This window comes from Oryzias melastigma, linkage group LG7, assembly GCF_002922805.2.
Source record: "Oryzias melastigma strain HK-1 linkage group LG7, ASM292280v2, whole genome shotgun sequence".
NCBI lineage: Eukaryota > Metazoa > Chordata > Actinopteri > Beloniformes > Adrianichthyidae > Oryzias > Oryzias melastigma.
Window position 1 is genome coordinate 11981610 of NC_050518.1, and position 20238 is coordinate 12001847.

Consider the following 20238-nt stretch of genomic DNA (forward strand, 5'->3'; position numbering starts at 1 on the left):
AGCATTAAACCAGTAGAATGCTATCAAGTTAAAGAAGTGAATTTGTCAAGGTTAATTCTTGTTTCTACTGAGTGGTACGGTCCGGTGTTGTCTGGTGTAGAATGGTAGAGACAATTCAAGCGATTGTTTCCACTCAAAGTTGGACTGTTACAGCGCATGCTGGGTAAAGCTAAAAACAACAATGGAGGTCATCCAGCTGCTAATGTTTTTTCTGCTTGGTTTCTGCTACATATGTACACAGAGCATTTAATGTGGTTTGAGGGAAGATTGAGGGCATCAAAGAGGAATAGAGACACTTTCTTGGCCCCTCTTTTGTCGTAATGACCTTCCGCCAATAAATGTGTTTCAACAGTAGCTTGGTGCTAACCAGACCGTTCCATTTATTTATGGACCTACGGAGATCCAAAAATGGTACGGTCCATTTTATAATGAAAAATCTCAAAATACCAGACTGGACAGGAGCGTACCACTCAGTGGAAATGAAGTTTTAAAGTCCCACTCTGAACGTTTTTTAAAAGTGTCCCCAGTAATCTTTAAATTATGATTATACGTACCTCATCATCAGAAACGTGCCACAAGAACATGTTAAAAACACCAAAAACAGGATTTTCCTCTGAGTTGGTCTTAAAACAATTTTTCAGTGAAATCAGTGAAAGTATTTTCTCTCACTCTGTTTGAGGGAAAAAAATGTATATACACAATTCACCCAAACCAGGCAGTGATTTCCTTAGTGTCTACTTAACGTTAGTAGAAAAAGTAAGAGGTGCCCAGAGGGGCAACTGAGTTTCCTTTTCAGTGTTAAAGCCATATTTCAAATAGTGAGGGAAAAAAGTGGTTCATAAAGAGCAACGTCACTTAATCCCTGTCTCAGTTCTGCAAGACCAGCAACACTGAGGGCCATCAATCTATTCTACTTTCCATGTGCCTGATGGAGACCACACACATGTACACACACAGCTACACACACAGGCTGGCACCAGTAGGTATTCATCAGTTCAGTTTCATACAGAACAAGCAGTTATTGGAGTGTAATAATTTCTTCAAGACAGGAGGTAAAAAAAAAACTCTGGAGAAAGGTTTCAAGCTGTAATCTGCTGTCTGCTGAGAGTCACACGATAAAGACAGCTCGGGCCAAACCTGGCACAAAGTCACAAAGACTTTGTTTAAAAGTTTGAGTCTGTTGCTGCTTTACTCTTTGTTATAACCCATACACCAAACTGACCAAAGATCTTTTTTCATTGCATTGTTTTTCTTTGCAGTGAATCATTTCTGACAGGGGAAGCATGCCAAACAGCGGAACAATCTCTGCTTTCGTCATAACTAGTGATGGATGTAGTTCAGCAAATACCCTTTGCATATTTCACTTCTATGTATTAGACTCAGGTGTACATGTTATCTTGCTCCTACTGTGATCTGCTCAGGTTATATTTCAGACATGCAAATTCAGCTGCAAACATATTTAGTCCATAGCCACCTGTGAAATTCCAGTAAATTTGTTTTATTTTCATAGATATTTATGATTTGCTGAAGGTTCTTCTTTTTTATGGTACATTTTCCAGATCAGTGTCAAGACGACACTGGTGGACTTGCATGTGATACAAAGTCATTTCTGTTTTGTAGAAAACTCAAGAATCAAAAAGAATAGTTTTATTTTTTTGTGTATATTTTCCAGAGTATAAGTCGCAGGAGCCTAAAAAGGCACTGGAAAGGTCTGACTCCAAACTCAGCCCAGATTTTTTTTAAAAGGGGAATGGGCTCAGTGGGGGAGATGTGGTTTGGATCTGTGATTGACAGTGACAGTTAGGTTAGCTTGAAGTACCGTTATGCCTTAAATATGGAGAGTGGTACCAAGCAAAGCGATGCCAGTAGCTCTATAGAACTTGAGGATTTTCTCCTCCACCTTCTCCTGAGGCAGGCGCTCATGGTCCAGACCAAAGTGGACCAGTGTCTGAGAGATAAAATGACGCTAACATCATAGCTAAGAAAGGCCAACGTATGAAACAAAGAATCCCAAGTGAAACGTTCATTGCAAATCTCATCACCAGGACAGAGTTCGTTGGATTCAATGCCAATCTCACTATGCAACTGTTGCCTTACTTCCAAGTCCACTGGAAAGTTGTGCTAGCCAGTAGATTTTTAACAACCAAAGAGAAAACACCTACGAGCTATGCTAAAGTTAACACGATAACGACCGTTACATGTTCAAAGATGGGCGGGGCTTTTATACTGGAGTTGCAGAGCATGATAATGGGAAACTTCTGAAATGGCTTGGGACTTACCCCGGGCTCCCACGGCTAGCATTACGGCTCTGATTCAACCGAGTCTTTATGTAACTTTAAAAGTGCTAGAGGAACCTCTACTGCATACAATCATGTCCGACCTCTGCGATCTGGAGCTGAGTCGCAGCACTTTTTGTGAAGTTGGGGCAATTAATAACCTAAATTGTAATAAATGGCGGGTTATCGTTTGAACCTACGTAAATTCGGAATTTCGTGAGATCGACAGCAGAGCCTGTAGCTGCAACCATCCCGTAGCCAAAAGGAGTCATCTGTCATAGCAAGATAACTCCCACGTCGCACCCGAGCTGTAACGCTTGCCGTGGTACCCCAGGGTTACACCAGTTCACCAATCATGAAATGTGAACCGTACTACCTAGTTTGAGCCTGTAGGGGGCAGCACACAGACAGTTTTAGACTATAATTTCAGGAATTAAACAAGTTTATGTTAAATTGTCATAAATTTGGCATGGACCAACAAACTGCTCTTTTAAAGTCCCATTTGAAGAGATCACCAGACAGAAAAAGTTGATTAATTGTTTGGTTACCCTTTAAAGAAGAAAAATAAATTGTATATAAGTCGCTCCAGATCTGCCAACCTTGCCAATTGTGTGCGATTCACATCTGATACTTCTTTTGACATCCGTCAAATTGGATGCTTGTCCATAAATGTGTTCATAAATGATAGTAGACACTCCCAGGTCACACATTTTTAGCTTCATCGATACATGGAAGCATTTATCGTACAACTTATATAGAATGCAAGGAAGACGTGGATGATGTCTAGAGATGAGGCTTATGTATTTTGAAGAGCTCTACAAAAAATAGGTAATCACGTCTCAATGTCTGGGTTCATGAGATTATTCAGGAGCTGAATTTGAATGACCCGTTTAAGCAGTCTCTGTTACCCATTTTGATGACTTGTACTGCATTGGTTTGAGGAAGGAAAAAAATAAAAACAAAAATAATAACTTTCTGGTACAAATTAGAAAATATCGTAAAGTTCAGGAAAACGATAAGATTCTCCTCCATGTTGGTTTTGGACAGCTGTCTTCTTCTCCGTTGCTCTCAGTAGCAAATACTGATACACACCTAAAGTGCCCTCTAGTGGTTGTTCTTGGGAAACAACCAACCGGTTGTTAGAGGGAAAGTTTGACAAGTTCGACCCTATGGGCTAAAATGTTTCATGTGGAGGTAATTAAAGTAAAGTTGCTTGTGTATCTTTGGGGGAAATGGAGAACATTCAGGAGCAACATTTCATGTCTCTGCTCCTCCTCTGCTTGGCTCCTTTTTAGAGCTATACATGTGAATAAACTGACTCATACCGCCTCAAGTCACAGAATCAACACACACATCCTGATGACACATGCACTCGAATGTTACCAGCAGGCTTTTCATCTTAGATGCACAGAGAAGGAAACGCGCTGGTGTGGTTTATTATATCTGGGGGCTAACAACAGTCACCAGTCACACCAGACATTTCATCAAAAATATTACTCACGTCTTTATGCAAACAAGTCAACACAGTCTGCCATATATGTTGGTTATAATTCAGGCTGGATGCTCCGTCATAGCACAGAGATTACGCTTTCTTATCTTTAGCCCACATGATTTTGTTAATTAACCTTCAAACGATGGAGTTTGAACTCACTCATCGCTCTTTAAAGTGTTGAAGGAGGCGATGAGAATGAAGTGTTTCGCCTCTAACACTATGTAGTTACATATCTGGATGAAGCAGTGATTATGCTGTGAGACTAAGCCCCCATGTGCTTTCCTTCTGCTGTTCTGACTCCTTTGAGCACACCTGATTAGCCACCAATAAAAGCAGAATAAAGTGATCCTAATCTGGAATCATATGGCAAAAGGGCTGAGTAATTGATGGTTTCAGAGATCTATAAATAGAGATCAAGCTAGAGTAGGAGTAGCTAAAATAGAGGACGAGAAGAAGTGAAGGAGAAAAAAGGGGCCTGTTGCATCCTCCTGCTATACTTTCCCCCTAATTGCTCAGTATTTATGGTGGGAGGAGTCATATTTGTGGGCAACATGCCTCTCCACATGTGCACACTGAAAACCAAAATACACACTAAGAGATTCCATCACTCTAAAGGGAGTCATTTTTGCTTGCTGGAGGTCAGTAGGAGGCTTTTACGGGCTGTTATGAAGCCAGCTCACTATTCCTGGAAGAGCGTTGGTATCTTTTGATCAAATTCCGCTCCACTCTCCAGTAACCTCCTTCCTATGAATTGTGAGCTAATTGTACCATATGGGTTTTGTGTGATTGTGTTCGCCTGCATGTGTGTGTGGGTGGCCAGAGGGTTTTGTGTCTTTGATTGATTGTTGTCATATTGGTAGATTATTGTGTTAGCGGCGCACACAATAACTTTACCGCTGCATCAAAGTGGGGAGAACACACATTTCTCATGTCTTTAAACAATTTGAACTCGGCTGGAAACTTTTCCGAGGGAAACACCGGATGTGTGCTCTCATGTCAGACTTACTCACTCCATCGACTTCAAATTCTCTCTATTTATAATATAAATATTTTTCAAACCTGTGTTTTTACATACAATATTCTTTTTCATGAAGGGGATATGCCTGAGCAGCTCTCAGCATATTTTATGGTTAATTTGCAATTAATGTAGATTCTTCTAATCTACATTTACCTAAGTTTCTCACATCTCGAGGTCAGTTTTAATTTAGACTTTGGACGGAAAAACTTTGGAATGAATTCTTATGCAATAAAAACCTGCAATTCTTCAAAGTGTTGTAAAATATGTTTAAAAAAGTATTTAATTTCTGTTTTGCATCGAGTCTTAAGTCCTAATATTTGTTTGAATATTTTCTGTACTAAAATGTTTCTCACTTTTACCCCAATAGTGTTATTTTATAGTTGGTATATTTATGTTTTCTGCTATTAATTGGATTTTATTGCTGTTTTAAGACAAAGTCTGTTACTTGTGATCTACTAATTTATGTATTTCCACTTTCATCTTTAAAAACTTTTGGAATATACATGTATATATGACAGATATTTATTTTATATGTTAGATTCTTTTGGGTTTATGTGTCGCTACTCACAATTTTAAGACAATTTTCAGACACATCCATTGAAAGCGTGTTTAAAGTTCAACCAGGTCAACCTTGACCAATCAGGGACTCTGATTTGGTAATGACGTACGAGTAGTGTCCTTTTCAAAACACAGAAGCAGAAGTGCTCATAGAGGAGAAATAATAACCACAGTTTATGCCTATCTTTCTTATATCGGAATAGAGCTGTGAAAGAAAAAGCCTGAAGCAAGATTTGCCAGATTTTGTAGTGAATATGCGTTAGTAGAAATGTTGCTACTTTTGCCTAAAGTTTTGTAGTCATTTTTTCCAGACGAAGAACATGAATCTCCAGGCTGCACTTCGTGAGTCTATGAAGTCTAGCTGTACAAACATGTAGAACTCAGTTGAGATAGCTCGACATAAGTCATTTTGAAAGGTTTAGCCCTTTAAAGACCCCAATTAAAACGACCAGCCCGTAGCTGTATCTCATCTTGGCTGACATCCTCATACATGCATATATTTTATTAAGCTCTCCTGCCGCGACTCACTGCTGACCTTAAGATGAAGAACTTCTCAGCCTCCTTCATTTCCTTTAGTCTATATCCCATAACTCACACAAATATTAGGATGGACTTTCTCATTGGATCCTTGCATTTTCTCCTTGTTTCTGTGCTCTCATGAGAGTGAAAATAGATAATAAAGGCTAAAAAACAAGATTATTTTTACTGATATAGCTGGTACTTGTCTCCTGCAGCGAGTGTGGGACAGGACAAAACATATTTTTTATAGTAAGCAGGGAGCTACAATATAAAGGGGCACCTGAGAGTTTTACACAGCAGAGGCAACACATAATCTATAAGCTTAAATTTAAGTTTTACAAACCTTTATTGATTTTTTTAAGAAGCTTCAGTGTCAGCAAACACTTTTCTCTTCAGTTCCAGCATTACGTTTCCTGGATTGAGCTGTAACTAAACATACTGGCTCTGCCATACATGGCAGCTCCTGCACGCTTTGTTCATTCATAGGAAAAAATATGAAAGCAAACCTCCTGTTTTTAGAATTATGTATTGCAGAATCTTTATTTATGCAAAACCTGAAAGATAATGAGGACTTTTTTCTCATTTATTTTCTAGCTATAAGTACTGTACCTTAAAGATTCAGTCTAATAAATATTTTGTTTTTGGTGTTTTTAACATGTAGACCTAGTACTGACATTTTTTTCATAATGGAGGACATATATAGAGAAACTTAAACTTAAAATTACGACTATAATTAACTTGTTGTGAATCGGGATCAGACGAAAAATTTAATTTGAGAAAATGTTGTATTTGTTAAGTAAAAAATTTGGTGGCTCCAGACTCTGAGCTGCGTTTGGGGAGGCTCCATGTCAATGGTCTCACCCACAACTCTGAGGCAAGTTTTTAATGAACCACTGCTGCTTTGCAGAAACTTTTTCTTAGAAATGACACAAGTCTTTTGATTTTGACTAAAAACAGTGTACTTAGAACTTTAAAAACCTATGGGAATACTTTTACAGTAAGACAATTAAACAATAAGAGCTGGATGAATCAGTGAAAAGGTGACAGAATCAGAAAAACTGGATCTAAGTTCAGTTTGTATTTGGAATTTTAGAGCAAGAAATATAAAAAAATCAGTTTTAAGTGGGGCCAGGAATCAAATAAAAAGATTTAACTAATTAATCACAAATCTGGAAAAAAATAATTACACTTATTTTTTTTTTTTTAGTCACTGTATTTTCCAGCCACTTATTATCTGCAAAAAATCACAACATGAAATCACAGGCAAAATTGTACATTCATACGTTTATTTTTAACCCTTTGGAACCTCAGCTACCAGAAATAATTATTTCTCTCCTAAGAGCATTGCTGTCATTTGACTTTTTTCCTGGAATTCTGTTTTTTTTTTTTTTAACTTTTCTCAATAATTTTCCTTATTGTGTTTGTGAAAATAATAAAAGAAAAATTTGGGGGAAATGTGTGATATAGTTGGATTTTAGGTCGGCTCGGCTAGAATCTTCACAGGTGGAGACGTGTCTGTCCACTCTGAACTGCCTGTCTCTCGTAACAACGGTGGATTTTGCGGTGAACCGCTGAGTTTCCGTAATTTTTAGACAACACCACCACTCGCTGTTGTAGAAAAATTCATGTCAGTCCCCATCCCAAATTAAAATAATGATCGGTTTCCTCGTTGTTGGATTTCTGATAGGACGTTCATCTTCTTCCTCATTTACTAAAATAAAAGATCGCTTTTGTCCAAAAACTACAAATAAATGCCTTATTATGTCTTTAATTTAATAAAATCTCAATCCCAGAATATAAAAAAAGTTTACGTTTATTTTAGACAGAGTTTTATCACATTAATTTCTCAGCTGCACGTCAGAGTGCCTGATGGTGTTGATTAATATTAACCCTTTAATTCTGTTTTAATTAATCTCGCATCAGCTTCAACAGCCCTATCAGACCAAATGGTGTGTCTGAAGCAGGATGGACGTAGCTGTTATGTTTTCCATTCATTAGGTTGAGAAATCAGCACATAAGTGATGTGTGTCGGTGTGAGACGGCCTCATGGTGTGTTCCTTTCAGAGCAACAGAGGCCAGATTTCTGGTTCCGCCTCGTTCCATTTTCAAACATTTGGAAACATGTCAACCCTGTCACACATGGCAGCAATCAACGTTACACACACACACACACACACACTGTTAATGGAATGGAATCTGTTTGGCAATAGAATTTAATTAAATGGTTTACACCTCCTCCATGAGTTGTCCCCCAAATGGTATGTAAATTGAACACATGCAAACAGACACACACTGCTTAAATGTGTATACATGTACCTGCTAGTACTGTGTGTTCAAACACCAATGTAAACAAAACTGGAACGTAGGAAGAAAACATTTTATGGTTATTTTAAGTAGCAAAAGAGCACAAACTTATTAATTAATCTGCCTCTTTAGAAAAAAATGCCATGAATTAATAAAAGTGTAAGTGGATGTTAGGATTAATTATAAGGTGGATTTGTGTGTTTACAAGTGTGCCAGATTGTGTTTAAGATTGAGCACAGTAGCCTGAGCTGTCAAAAAAGGTTTACTTCCCATTAAACCCCCAACCCTGAAAATTACCAATATTTTTTATTTGCTTTGTTCTCCTTTTATTCTTATGAAAGAGTTATTTAAAGTTGAACCATGATATTTTCTTTACTGTACAAAAACTGCTTTGAATTCCTTCTCTTGAGTAAATCTAGTTTGATGCTCACTCCACTCTTAAGTCGGCAGGGGGTGAAACTTAAAAAGCAATGATGGAATTACATTGGACACAAGGAGTTGTGTTCAAGGCAAAAAATAAAAATTAAATTCTCAAAGCTCTCTGATGTTCATGCTGACAGGTGAGTTTCCTGGAGAACAGCTTAGCTTCATGGAGTGGTGTTGTGTTCGCAGTGAAGACAGGAAGTGAGGCAACAACCAGCAGAAAGGTGAAAGACAGACCAGCGTGACAAAAAACAAAGGTTCCCACATTCAATTTTATGTTTTATTTTTACAACTTCTTCATACACAAAATAATAGACCTAAATGTCATTGTTATTTTAATCCCGTGTCTGTTTTTGGGATGACAAGAAGAGTTTTGCTAGATTTAAGGTATTACACCATCCATACAGACACAGGAACAATTGTATTAAAGAAATTAAATTTTATTACATTTTTACAATTGTAGACATTAATATCATAATAACTATAAGCATTTAAAGTCCCACTCCAACTATATACATTTTTTCTGTAGTAAAGTTTTTCCCAGTGGTCTTTTAATCATGATTATGCAGTTTTTAGCCTAAATCAAAAAGTCTGTGTAGTTTGTTTAAGACATATTTTCTGCAGAGCAACAGGAGCTCATTAGAAATTTGCCTCCAACTATTGGCGCGAAAGTTAGCTTAAATAATTTCCCATCAGCCCTTTGTTTACTCGCTCCCCTGTTGGCTTATAGTGGTGCCTCACAGGCTCAAGCTAACGTTAGCATAAAAAAAAAAAAAAAAAAAACATTGAGCAAACTGTAGGTTATACACTTCTAATCAGTTGTCTCTTTCCTCCTCTGTTGTCTTTCAGGTGCTTGCTTTGGAAAGACAGGTCTTTGATTTCCTCGGTTACCAGTGGGCTCCCATTCTTGCTAACTTCTTCCATATAATTGTTGTAATACTCGGTCTCTTTGGAACCATCCAGTACAGACCACGCTACATCATCGTGGTGAGTACATGAATACAGCCACTTTATTGAGTTATTAAGAAATCTCCCATTACCTCAAAGTTACCAACATTAAACTGTAGCTTGAACAAGTTGCTTTCCTTTTCCTTCTGCTTTGCAGCACTTTCTGGCATTTTGCGATACCCTTAAGCCATTCTTATCCTCTGGTAATTTGGACTAGATTACAGGTGGGGGTATTGGAGGGGCTAAGGAGCTCATCAGATTTACAGCTTTAAGTTTCTGGGGGGAAAAGGTCATTCTCTAACAGAGAAAAGAAAACACGTTTCGTCAACTGTATTCAGTTTTAACACCATGCTACTTTTTGGGAGGTGTAAAAGGGTTAAGGATATTACAAAGATGAAACTTTGCAATTTTCAAGAATTTCCTTTTTTTTATATATCTTTTTTTTAACCCTTCACCCTTCAAATAGTCATTCCAATGTGGGACAACAGTTTCCATAACCTTCCCTTTGATGACTCCGTTGGTGAACACCAGCCGTTTTTACTGTAGTGTCTGACAGCAGCAAGCTGTCAAACCTGTCAGCTTCCTTTATAGTCAAAATGTTAACTTACTTTCATGTTATCTGCAGTTTTAAGAGCCACAAACCAAAAATACTTGATGTATTTTACTGACATCCTTCTGAAAAAAAGAAAGTGGATTATGTCAAAATTTTGAATTTCAGAGTATTCTGACATATGATGATGCTTGTATGATTTTGTCTTTGTTTATTGTGTACCGCATTCATTGCTCAGACTAATCTGCTGCACGTTTGTCCTGCAGTACATAGTATGGGCGGCTGTCTGGGTAGCCTGGAATGTCTTCGTCATCTGTTTCTACCTGGATGTTGGAGGATTGTCCAAGGTGAGTCCTCTGTGTGTTTGCGTGAAAACCTCACGGCATGTGAGCTGATTCAGAGAATTTCTGTTCTGAGATTTTTGGGCCAATAAAGTCAATTACCTGTACTTCATTTAATTCTGATTATATCGTTTTTTTAGCCAAAATCAAAAAACCTGTGTCGCCTTGGACAACTTGAATCTGATTGCCTCCCCTACCCTTTTTTTTTTATCTCCGTCATCTACGTTAGCCACATCTGCCAGCGTTTGGAAAATAAATGAGAGTATCTGCTTTATAACATTAAAAGTCATGCTGAAACTAAAAATCATTACTTAAATTTTAATGTAAGTTCTGTGCTTCAGGGCATACCCACATAAAGAAGTGTGTTTCTCTTGCGTGATCAGCACTACGCGTATCACCCTACCTGCGGAGGGATACCCAGCCCTAAGTCTCTATTCCTTCCCCTTAAAAAATTATTTGGGACACCAATACAGCTTCGAATGCCCTAACAATTTGGGGAGTATGGAGAAGCCGTAGGGGTAGGGGAAGAATTCAGATTTGGCTAAAGTTTCTGCAGAGCGGCAGTAGTTCATTCAAAATTCACCCTCCACTACTTCCTGAATTCCATCTGCTTACACGCTCTCCCACTAGCTTACAGCCTCTCACAACCTAAAATTACTGGTAAGAAAAATAATGGTGAGTGGTATTGGAGCTATCCAGATGTACAGTTTTGAGCCAGATGCCAACTCGGATGAAGAAAATGAAGACATACAGTTCATGGCGGATCTATTTGTCTACAAGTGGATGCATCAGAATGGAGCGGAGCAGGGAGCTTGCCGTTGTAGGTTCTACGTCACACCGACAAGCTTTTTCCAACTGTATTTTTTCATTCATATATACAATTTTAAGCTCAATTTTCTTTATTTATGTATGTCCTACATCATAAGTAAAATGGGACAAGAACAGCAAAAACGTGATTTTCATTGGAGTAGGTCTCAAAGTGCTCATGTGAGTGGACTCCTGATAAATTCTGCTGTCATTTTTATCTCTCTGATGAGCATCCTGCCTAACTGCCTGGCATGTAGGCAACATTCCTCTGAGACCTGCTCAGAATGCCAACATTCATTTCAGAAACACCTTCCCAGTCGATAGCATGGTCCGTGCCTGTCTGTCGCTGCACATGTCAGTGTGTCTGTGGTTCTTGGTAGTATAATGAGCCATGCAGGGGCCAGCTGCTTGGGGCCAAGACTGGGCATTAACCCGACAGATGGAGGCGGTCTGGGCTCCGAGCTCTGCATATGGCGGCCAGTATGAAAGCTGGCTTATGGAGGGACTGTACCCGCACCTGTGCACACGCACCAACTCCACACATAGCCCTGTAACTCACAGACTCACTACATCAAAGTCAGTTAATTCGTTCCATCTCACCTTGACTGATGCTGACAGAGCGGCTCTTTGAGTGTGTGTTAGCCCGGCGCTCAGACTGAGGGGGGGCAGGTCATCAGAGCTATATGCCACATGCTCCGTCACCTCCTATTGATCCCTGATCCCCTCCCCCACGGCGTGGAGCAGATAGACTCCTGCTGCTCACACACACCTTTGTTTGAAACGGCCTGTCATCCTGTCTTTGTGTTCCTGGTCACCCAACACAGTATCTGCTGTCACAGAGTCGCGCGGAACATCCTTCACACCCAACTGACGAAATGTTTTGATATTTGGGATTATATGCTGGCAGAGGTTCTGAAGCTTCCTTATTTTTGTCCTGAAATGATAAAAAAAAGAATAAAAACGACAAACAGGTCATCTATCTTACAATTCTATTGGTCACCTTCAGTTTACACTACAGTTTTCCAACAAACTGACCTGAAATCATTCAAATCATTTCCAAATCTGGTTTTAAAGGGGTTGAAAATATGTAGGTTCATCTTAATTATGTATTTTATATCAGGTGAAAACATAAACATCCCATTTTCTATTTTAGCTACAGCTACACACTAGATTTATTTAAGGCTGAGTGGTATGGCAAACCTTTTAATCATTAAATCGATATCCTTAAAATCAGGCTGTTTTAAACCTGATGTTTTTGCTGTCATCAAGCAAAGCATTCACACTATAGTGATTCTCCCGCTCCTTTCCGTATATTTTTTGGCACCCAAAAGTCAATAATTTTAAGTTCTTATATCAAACTTTTGAATAGTGTAAAGGATGTGAAAAGTTTATATAAAAAAACCTATAAAAAAAATTTTGTACGGTTGCAAGAGAAAGTATGTGAACTCTTGGGGAGTACCTCAGTTTCTATACAAAATAAAAACATATTTTTTCTTTATCTCGATTTAAATCACAATGACAGAGAAAATCACCACACCACTTTTTGTTTTTCTTTTTTTTTTTTAATTAAACAATTGTGTGTACAGTTTATGCATTCAAGCAAGTAATCCCAAAGGGTTCACATATTTTCTCCTGCAGCTGTGTAAATAAAGTAAAATTAAAAATGTGGACAAAATGAAAAGTCTGTCACGAAGAAGAGCTATGCTAAATATGAGCTAAAGTCACTGGTTTTTGTGGTTCAACCCCTTTCAAAGACAATGATGCCATCATAAATGGTTTGATTCCTCTTTGTCTCATCTGGCTCTGCTAACTTCATCAAAAGTATTATTTTTATAGCAATTTAATAGTTTTTCTGATTCAGATAATATAAAACTAACTTTTTAATCGTCATTAAATTAACGAACAACTACGTTTTTTATTTTATTTTATTTTTTCTGTCATCGTGTAAAAATCCGTCCTATAAAATATTCAAATGGTGATTTTCATAGCTATCAAGACAATTTCCAAATATGCATTGACTTATTTTATGTTTTCCAGTACTTTTTTCTCTCAGCAATGGATGAAGGAATCTACTTTGAGTTGCACTTTAACCAGAAAAATACTCCTCCTGACCATAAACTGCCCACAGGCTCCTCAGTATCAACTGCTAATATACTGTCTCCATGATTGCTACAGTCTGAATAGAGATGGCTTCCCTGGCTCGCAGCATCAATCAATGGCATCTGTCAAGTCATTAGTCCTTGCAGCCCTGCCTGCTGACCTTCAGCCATCCTTGTTTCCGTGAAGAGGCGTGTGACAGATGACGAAGTCACAGAGAAAGAAGAAGGCTGATGATAGGTCACAACCAGAATGAGAGAATATATCAGTATCTTGATATCAGTTCTCAAGCCAAGGAGGATATATGTTTATTTTTTTATTTTTTACCAACACAGATCTTCATTTGAAAGTGCCTTCCTTGTCATTGTGTTGTCGGCTTGTACGTATGGAGGCCCAGTTGATAGGAATCAGAGATGTTTCCATCCTGACAGCACTTTGTCCTCTTAATAATGCATGTCTTGTCACTGAGGGGCACATGCAAGGTTGGATTGCTGTATCAGAGAATTGATTGGTGTGAGCGTCTGCACGGCTGGACTCGTGCGCTCATGTGGCTGTGAGTAAAATGAGTATGGTCTCTGCTCATTACTTATTTTAAATGATGCCTCTACTGTTACATCAACGAGAAATTGTTTTATGTCCCTAATAAGAAACAGTATGTGTGAGGGTGACCTGATTATCCCACATATTTGGGCTTTGATAATAACTTTTTTGTTTTAGCATGAGGAAATTGATGTTATGATAAATCAAATGCTGTTTTTTTGCACAAAGCAAACATGCTGTTATTTTCAAAAATTCCCTGATTTCAGCTGGAAAAGTCCCAAAGCAGATTCACTCTTGAGCTGTTTGGCGTGGAACAATTAAATATCCATTAAATCCATATTAACCCTTTAACACTGAAACTGTTGCAAGTGACAGCTTAATAATACATGCTCTTTGACATACTGCAAATGTTCACCATGAAGCTGCTGATTCTGATGTGGAGAAAAACAACTTTTCTTATCAGCTTTGCACTGGTAAACTATGTTCACACCACCCTCTGCGACATGCGTTCAAGCGACCACTCCCTATGAAAACTCTGTGTAAATCCCTTTAAACTCTTGCGTCCAGAACGCTCCCATTCATGCATTTTTAAGTCAGTAAATCTACGTACAAACTGGGGGTTGAACCTACACTGAATGTTCAACCAGATGAACTTCTGACTTCTTAAGTACCAAACAACTGAACTTTGACCAGAGACTTTAGGCTGTGTCCAAATTTCTACCCAAATCCTTAACTACTAAAAAACTATTTTGTGCGGAACTATCTAGTGCTCTGGATTTTAAAAGCAATTGGGACACCATGCTCCCTACTTTTCTTTTGTGTTGAGGCCGCAGGTGAGATCTTCTCTGGACCCTCTACAGTTTGCCTACCGGCCTCGTATGGGGGTGGATGACGCTGTCATCTATCTGCTGCAGCTCACTCACTCACACCTGGATGGTGGTGGAGGCATGGTGGGAATCACATTCTTTGATTTCTCTTGTGCCTTCAACACCATTCAGCCTCCATTACTGGGTGAGAAGCTGCGGCTGATGGGTGCTGGTGAGTCCACTGTCTCCTGGATCACTGATTACCTGACAGACAGGCCACAGTTTGTCCGGCTGGGCAGTGTCCTGTCTGATGTGGTGATGAGTGGTGTGGGAGCCCCACAGGGCACTGTGCTCTCTCCTTTCCTGTTCACCTTGTACACCGCTGATTTTCAGTACAACTCAGAGTCATGCCACTTACAGAAGTTTTCTGATGACTCTGCAGTTGTTGGGTGTATAAGCGGAGGACGGGAGGAGGAAGAGTACAGGGGGCTGGTGGACAGATTTGTGGAGTGGTCTGGAGAAAATCAGCTGCTGCTGAATGTCGATAAAACCAGAGAGATGGTCATCGACTTCAGGAAGAAGAGTACTGCAGCGCAGCCCCTTAGCATCCTGGGTGAGGACGTTAAGACAGTGGAGGAGTACAAGTACCTGGGTGTGACCATTGACAGCAAGCTGAGCTGGAGGACCAACAGCACGGCTGTCTACAAGAAGACCTGCAGCAGACTTTATTTCCTAAGGAAGCTGAGGTCCTTCAATGTGTGCAGCAAAATGCTGGAAATCTTCTACCAGTCTGTGGTAGCCAGCACCCTGTTCTTCTCTGTGGTCTGCTGGGGGGGCAGCATCACTGCAGGGGACACCAACAGGCTGAACAAACTTATAAGGAAGGCTGGCTCCATCATCGGCTGCAAGCAGGACACCTTTGAAGCTGTGGTGGAGAGGAGGACCCTCAACAAGCTGCTATCCATCATGGATAACCCAGACCATCCTCTCCACCCATTTCTGGACAAACAACAGAGCGCCTTCTCCAAAAGGCTCAGACAACTCCGCTGTTCCAGGGACCGCTACAAGAAATCATTTCTGCCACATGCAATAAGATTGTATAACTCCTCATCGCTCTGTAACAGATAACACACAAACAGACTTTTTACATGACTCTGTTCATTACTGCCTCAATTTGCACACTCCCTATTATTATATTCTGCGCATTACAATTTGCACAATTTGCTTTTGTTTTTTATTGTATATTATTTTCCTTATTTTTTGTAAATATTGCTTTTTTCTCTGTATATGCCTGATGCTGCAACAGCCTAATTTCCCAGCCTGGGATGAATAAAGTATTGCTATTCTATGCTATTCTATTCTATTCTATATGACTTCACCGATTTCACAAAACTAAAATCTAATCAATAAGAACATTTCATGACGTCTATTTGGGACTCTACTGTGTCCTGATGATGAAAATGTGGATGGTTTATTAAAAAATTATATTTAAGCACTTCTTTTTACAAAAATCGTTCGACCGCAATGCATTGTGGTTGCTATTCGCTAATGAAGTGAGCATCGATGCACGCTCAGACTGAAAGCACTGGAGAACAATTCAAGACTTCACATGGAGAAAAGTGAAGAGCAGGTTTAAATACAGCTCGGTGACTGGCATGAATGAGGAACAGCTGGTGAAGGTAGGAGCGGTGGCAGATGCATGATGGGAAATAGAGTAAGGAAATGAACAGTCATTACTCTGGAGAGGGTTCCCTCTGGGGTCGGAGAACCCTGACAGTAGTGATATGTGGATGGCGTCCTTTTTAAGACACACTAAGCGCCAATTCTTGTAAACATGATCATAGAGGAGAAATTAATAATTGCAGTTTGTACCACCAATTATTTCATGAACGGAATAGAGCTGCGAAAGAAAACAACATTTGCACCACTTTGACAATTCACAACGACTCTTATCCACCTGTAGATGGCGGACATACCAGTAAACAGTAGAAAAACCACAGAAGAAGAAGAGTTAGAGTGCGATGAATTCACCTTTATGTCCTGTTAGAATGCAATGAACGCACCTATATACTTTTGTTTTGGGACAATTTTGTTCAGCGCAAGATTACACAGCTGTATGTATAAAGGCGGAGCCTCCTGTTCTGCGCTTAGAGTGATAGACATCATGGCTACTGGAATAGTGACAACCCATCCAAAATCTCCTTTATTACTTATTCTTTCTTCTCTAAAATGTAATGTGAAACCAAAGCATATGGTTAAAGCCTGACACTTCACAGCAGTAATAATCTATTGAAGCCGCATCGACTTGTCTCATGTTGGATGAACAAACACATCCTCTGGAAAATATTCAGCATCCCTCACGGTTTTTCAGTCCAGACCTCTGCTTCTTAAACAATCAAGCTTGTGATTCAACCTTGGGTTGCTTATAAAGAATAAATGAATGTTCATCATGAATAAGGAATGGAGAGTATGGAAAGAGGTTTAATGATTTGTTTTGTTTTCCAGGACAGTGATCTGCTGACATTTAACATCTCAGCACATCACTCCTGGTGGAGCGAGCACGGTCCTGGCTGCATAAGGAGAGAGATGCCAGAGGCGGCCGGGGTCCGCAGCACAGAGAGCCACTCCTACATCACAGTCATGGGCTGCCACATGGAGTACCAGTACATCGAGGTCTTGCACAGCAGCATGCAGATTCTTATTGCTGTGAGTACTATTTAACAGTCTGTATGTAAACGAAGGCACTGATACAGTTAAGGTTTATGAAAAAGGAAGTTCCTGGGACTATACGGGAGGATGTCCAACATGTTGTTAATATTAAGGAATTAAGTTTACAGCATCGTTTGTTACCACACATTAGAAAATAGTTTGAAATAAGAACATTGGGGGTAGAAAATTGTCTTATTTTCTACCCCCAATGTTCCTATTTCAAACTTTTTTCCTCATTATTTTTATTCTTATGCATTGGAACCAGATCAGAGAAAAGTATATTTTTAACTAGTGTGAATGCTGTGAGCTGAATGTGGCTGCAGAAGATGCCAGAGCTGATAGCTGAAAATGTTAAAAACTGATAGCAAAAAAGCTCAAGCTTATAGCGGAAAACGCTGAAGCTGCTGAAAGTTTGCCAAAAATATTAGTTAAATGCCAAATTAGCCAATAAACTGGAAAAAAGTCAAATTTTTCCAAAACAGCTAATATAATGCTAAAATATTAGCTAAACTCCATATTTGCCTAAAGAACTAAAAAAAACTCAAATTTAGATAAACCTCATAAACCTTTCCATCAGTAGCAATGATCTTGGTCATTATTTGACTTCTAGGACCATTTTATCTTGGATTTTATGGCTTTATTTGATCACATGTTGTTCACCTAGACATTTTTGGTTTGGGGTTTACCCAAGTAGTCTCTTCAACAGTTTGTGAAATAAAAGGAAAACATTGTGATCTGATTTATAATTTGTAACATTATTGGTATTACAAAATTTTGCCGTTTCTATTATTTAAAATTAGATAATTTAAAAATAAAAACCTTAAATTTTAAGTACAGTTACTGTTAAGGTATTAGTAAGTACTTTTAACATGTCTTAACATGTCTTTGGCAGTACAAAATATGGTGGACAATTTTTAGCTAAATAATTATGTATTTTATACAAAAAATATGTAAAAATTACTGGTTTTGAATATTTATAACTGTTAATTTAACTGTCATTTTCTTTTTTCATCATCACGGTTGTCCTGATTTAGAAGTTTTTTCTGTAAAAATGACTGACATTTTTACAGTGCTGAGATGGAAAAAGTTTTTAGAACAAATTGTTTTACACCAAAGTGCATGGAGACTGACTTTCCTAAATAAACGGCAGGAAAGCAGAGTGGTCAGGTCCCTCATTAGTTCTTATTGGCCTCATTTTAAGACAGTTTTTCTATTGTTGTCATTTGGGGCAGACTCACTTATAACACAATGAAACACCTAGTTTTGTGAAAATGAGGAAATGAGCAGGACAAGCAGGTCTGTCTGAGCAGGCCCGTCTGCTGTTGGAACACAACCAGCGAGGTCATTCTAGAATCAAAAGGCCACGCCCATCCTCAGTACGGACCACAAAGGAAAAGAAGATTTTGAAGCATTATCTCTCCCCCTCTGCTCTGCCAGAATTTCTGTTGCCACACCGTCATTTATTCATCTGTCATATTAAAAATAAATGATTATATGAATTTTTATTTATTTTAGCAACATCTCAGATTAAAGCATTTGTGTTCTAATTCAACAACCTCTTTGTTTTTGTCACACATAAAACAAACAAAAAAAATAGTCACTGATGACCCAACTGTTTTTCTTTTCTTAAATGTATGAAATATAAGAAAACAAATATTTATGAAGAACAGCTAATAACTGAGATTCAACCATTTCTAGGATCCAGGATCCTACTACACCTGAAATTCCTGGTCAAAGTCTTATCCTTTTTGTTTGGTGTTGTTTTTGTGTTTTCTTATTGGATGCTTTGCCTTAGATTAAGTAAATTTAAATAATTTTCATTCACTGTTTGCTCGGGTTTAGGCAACAACTTTTTTCAACATAAGCCAACAGTTATACATACGGAGCCCCTAAAGGGCATCAAAATAAAAAAAAAAATAAAAAATGAAGTTAATGAGAATAAAAAAGTTCTGGTTACTGTCTAAAGAAGCACCATTTATTATTTTTTTCCCCCAAAAAATTGTGCTGGTTACTATCTGGTGTGCACCAGTCACTACGTGTTTTTTTTTTTTTTTCTTAAAAAAAGAAAAATTCTGGTGGACACCAGTTATTATCTGGTGTGCACCAAATAAAATAAAATATAATAACCAGACAAAAAATATATATATTTTTTTAGCAAAGAAAACAATTATTTTACAACACTTTTAATGTCCCTTTGGGGGCTCCGTATCTACATTATTTTTTTTTTTACTTTTTTTCTGTTGATGTTATGTAAGTAAATTACTTAAATGTTTGGAGTTTAAGAGAAGAAAATGACCTCCAAATAATTCTTGTCAATAAAGAAGATTAGATTTTACAAATAAAAAAGTGATGATGTCCATAGAAATGAGTGGAAAACAAAGAGCAAAGAAGTGTTAAAGTAAAAAAGTGAAATCCGAAGGATATGTGGTGTCAGCAGAGGGGTTTCAAGGTCACAATGACACGCCATTAAATATTAAATCTGAGCCTCAAGGAGCTTTTTTCATTAAAATGGAACATGTGGATTCGTCTGTCAGTAATGGAAGCGTTTTCATCATCCATCTGCTCGCATTTGTTGCCATCTATAGAAGAAGCCCTGAAGTCGAGCCTGCGTTGCTGCTTCATCTGGCTGCAGGGACAGAGCAAATTCACAGTTAAAGGGATACGCTTGTATTGCTTCTTCAGTTTGGAACTAGGATATTTTAATTTTAAATCAGCACAGGGGAAATATGTTCCTCTATCTCTTCCTCCCTGTTCTTTCCCCTCCCTAAACCTATACATATTTTCCCATCTGTATTGTATTGTTCTAATAATAGTAATAATTCATTGTTACTGTGTTCAGCAGAAAATGTA

The 20238-nt window shown here is 38.5% G+C and overlaps 1 protein-coding gene across 2 annotated transcripts in view; it reads left to right on the top strand.

The window, feature by feature from the left end:
* The window catches only part of nkain4 (sodium/potassium transporting ATPase interacting 4), a 50943-nt gene that overhangs the window by 10603 nt on the left and 20102 nt on the right, over nt 1-20238 (top strand). For both annotated transcript variants that reach the window (XM_024293189.2, XM_024293188.2), the window contains exons 2-4: nt 9440-9577; nt 10355-10435; nt 17185-17385. In XM_024293189.2, coding sequence (XP_024148957.2) covers nt 9440-9577; nt 10355-10435; nt 17185-17385 — 420 coding nt within the window. The remainder of the gene's footprint in view (nt 1-9439; nt 9578-10354; nt 10436-17184; nt 17386-20238) is intronic.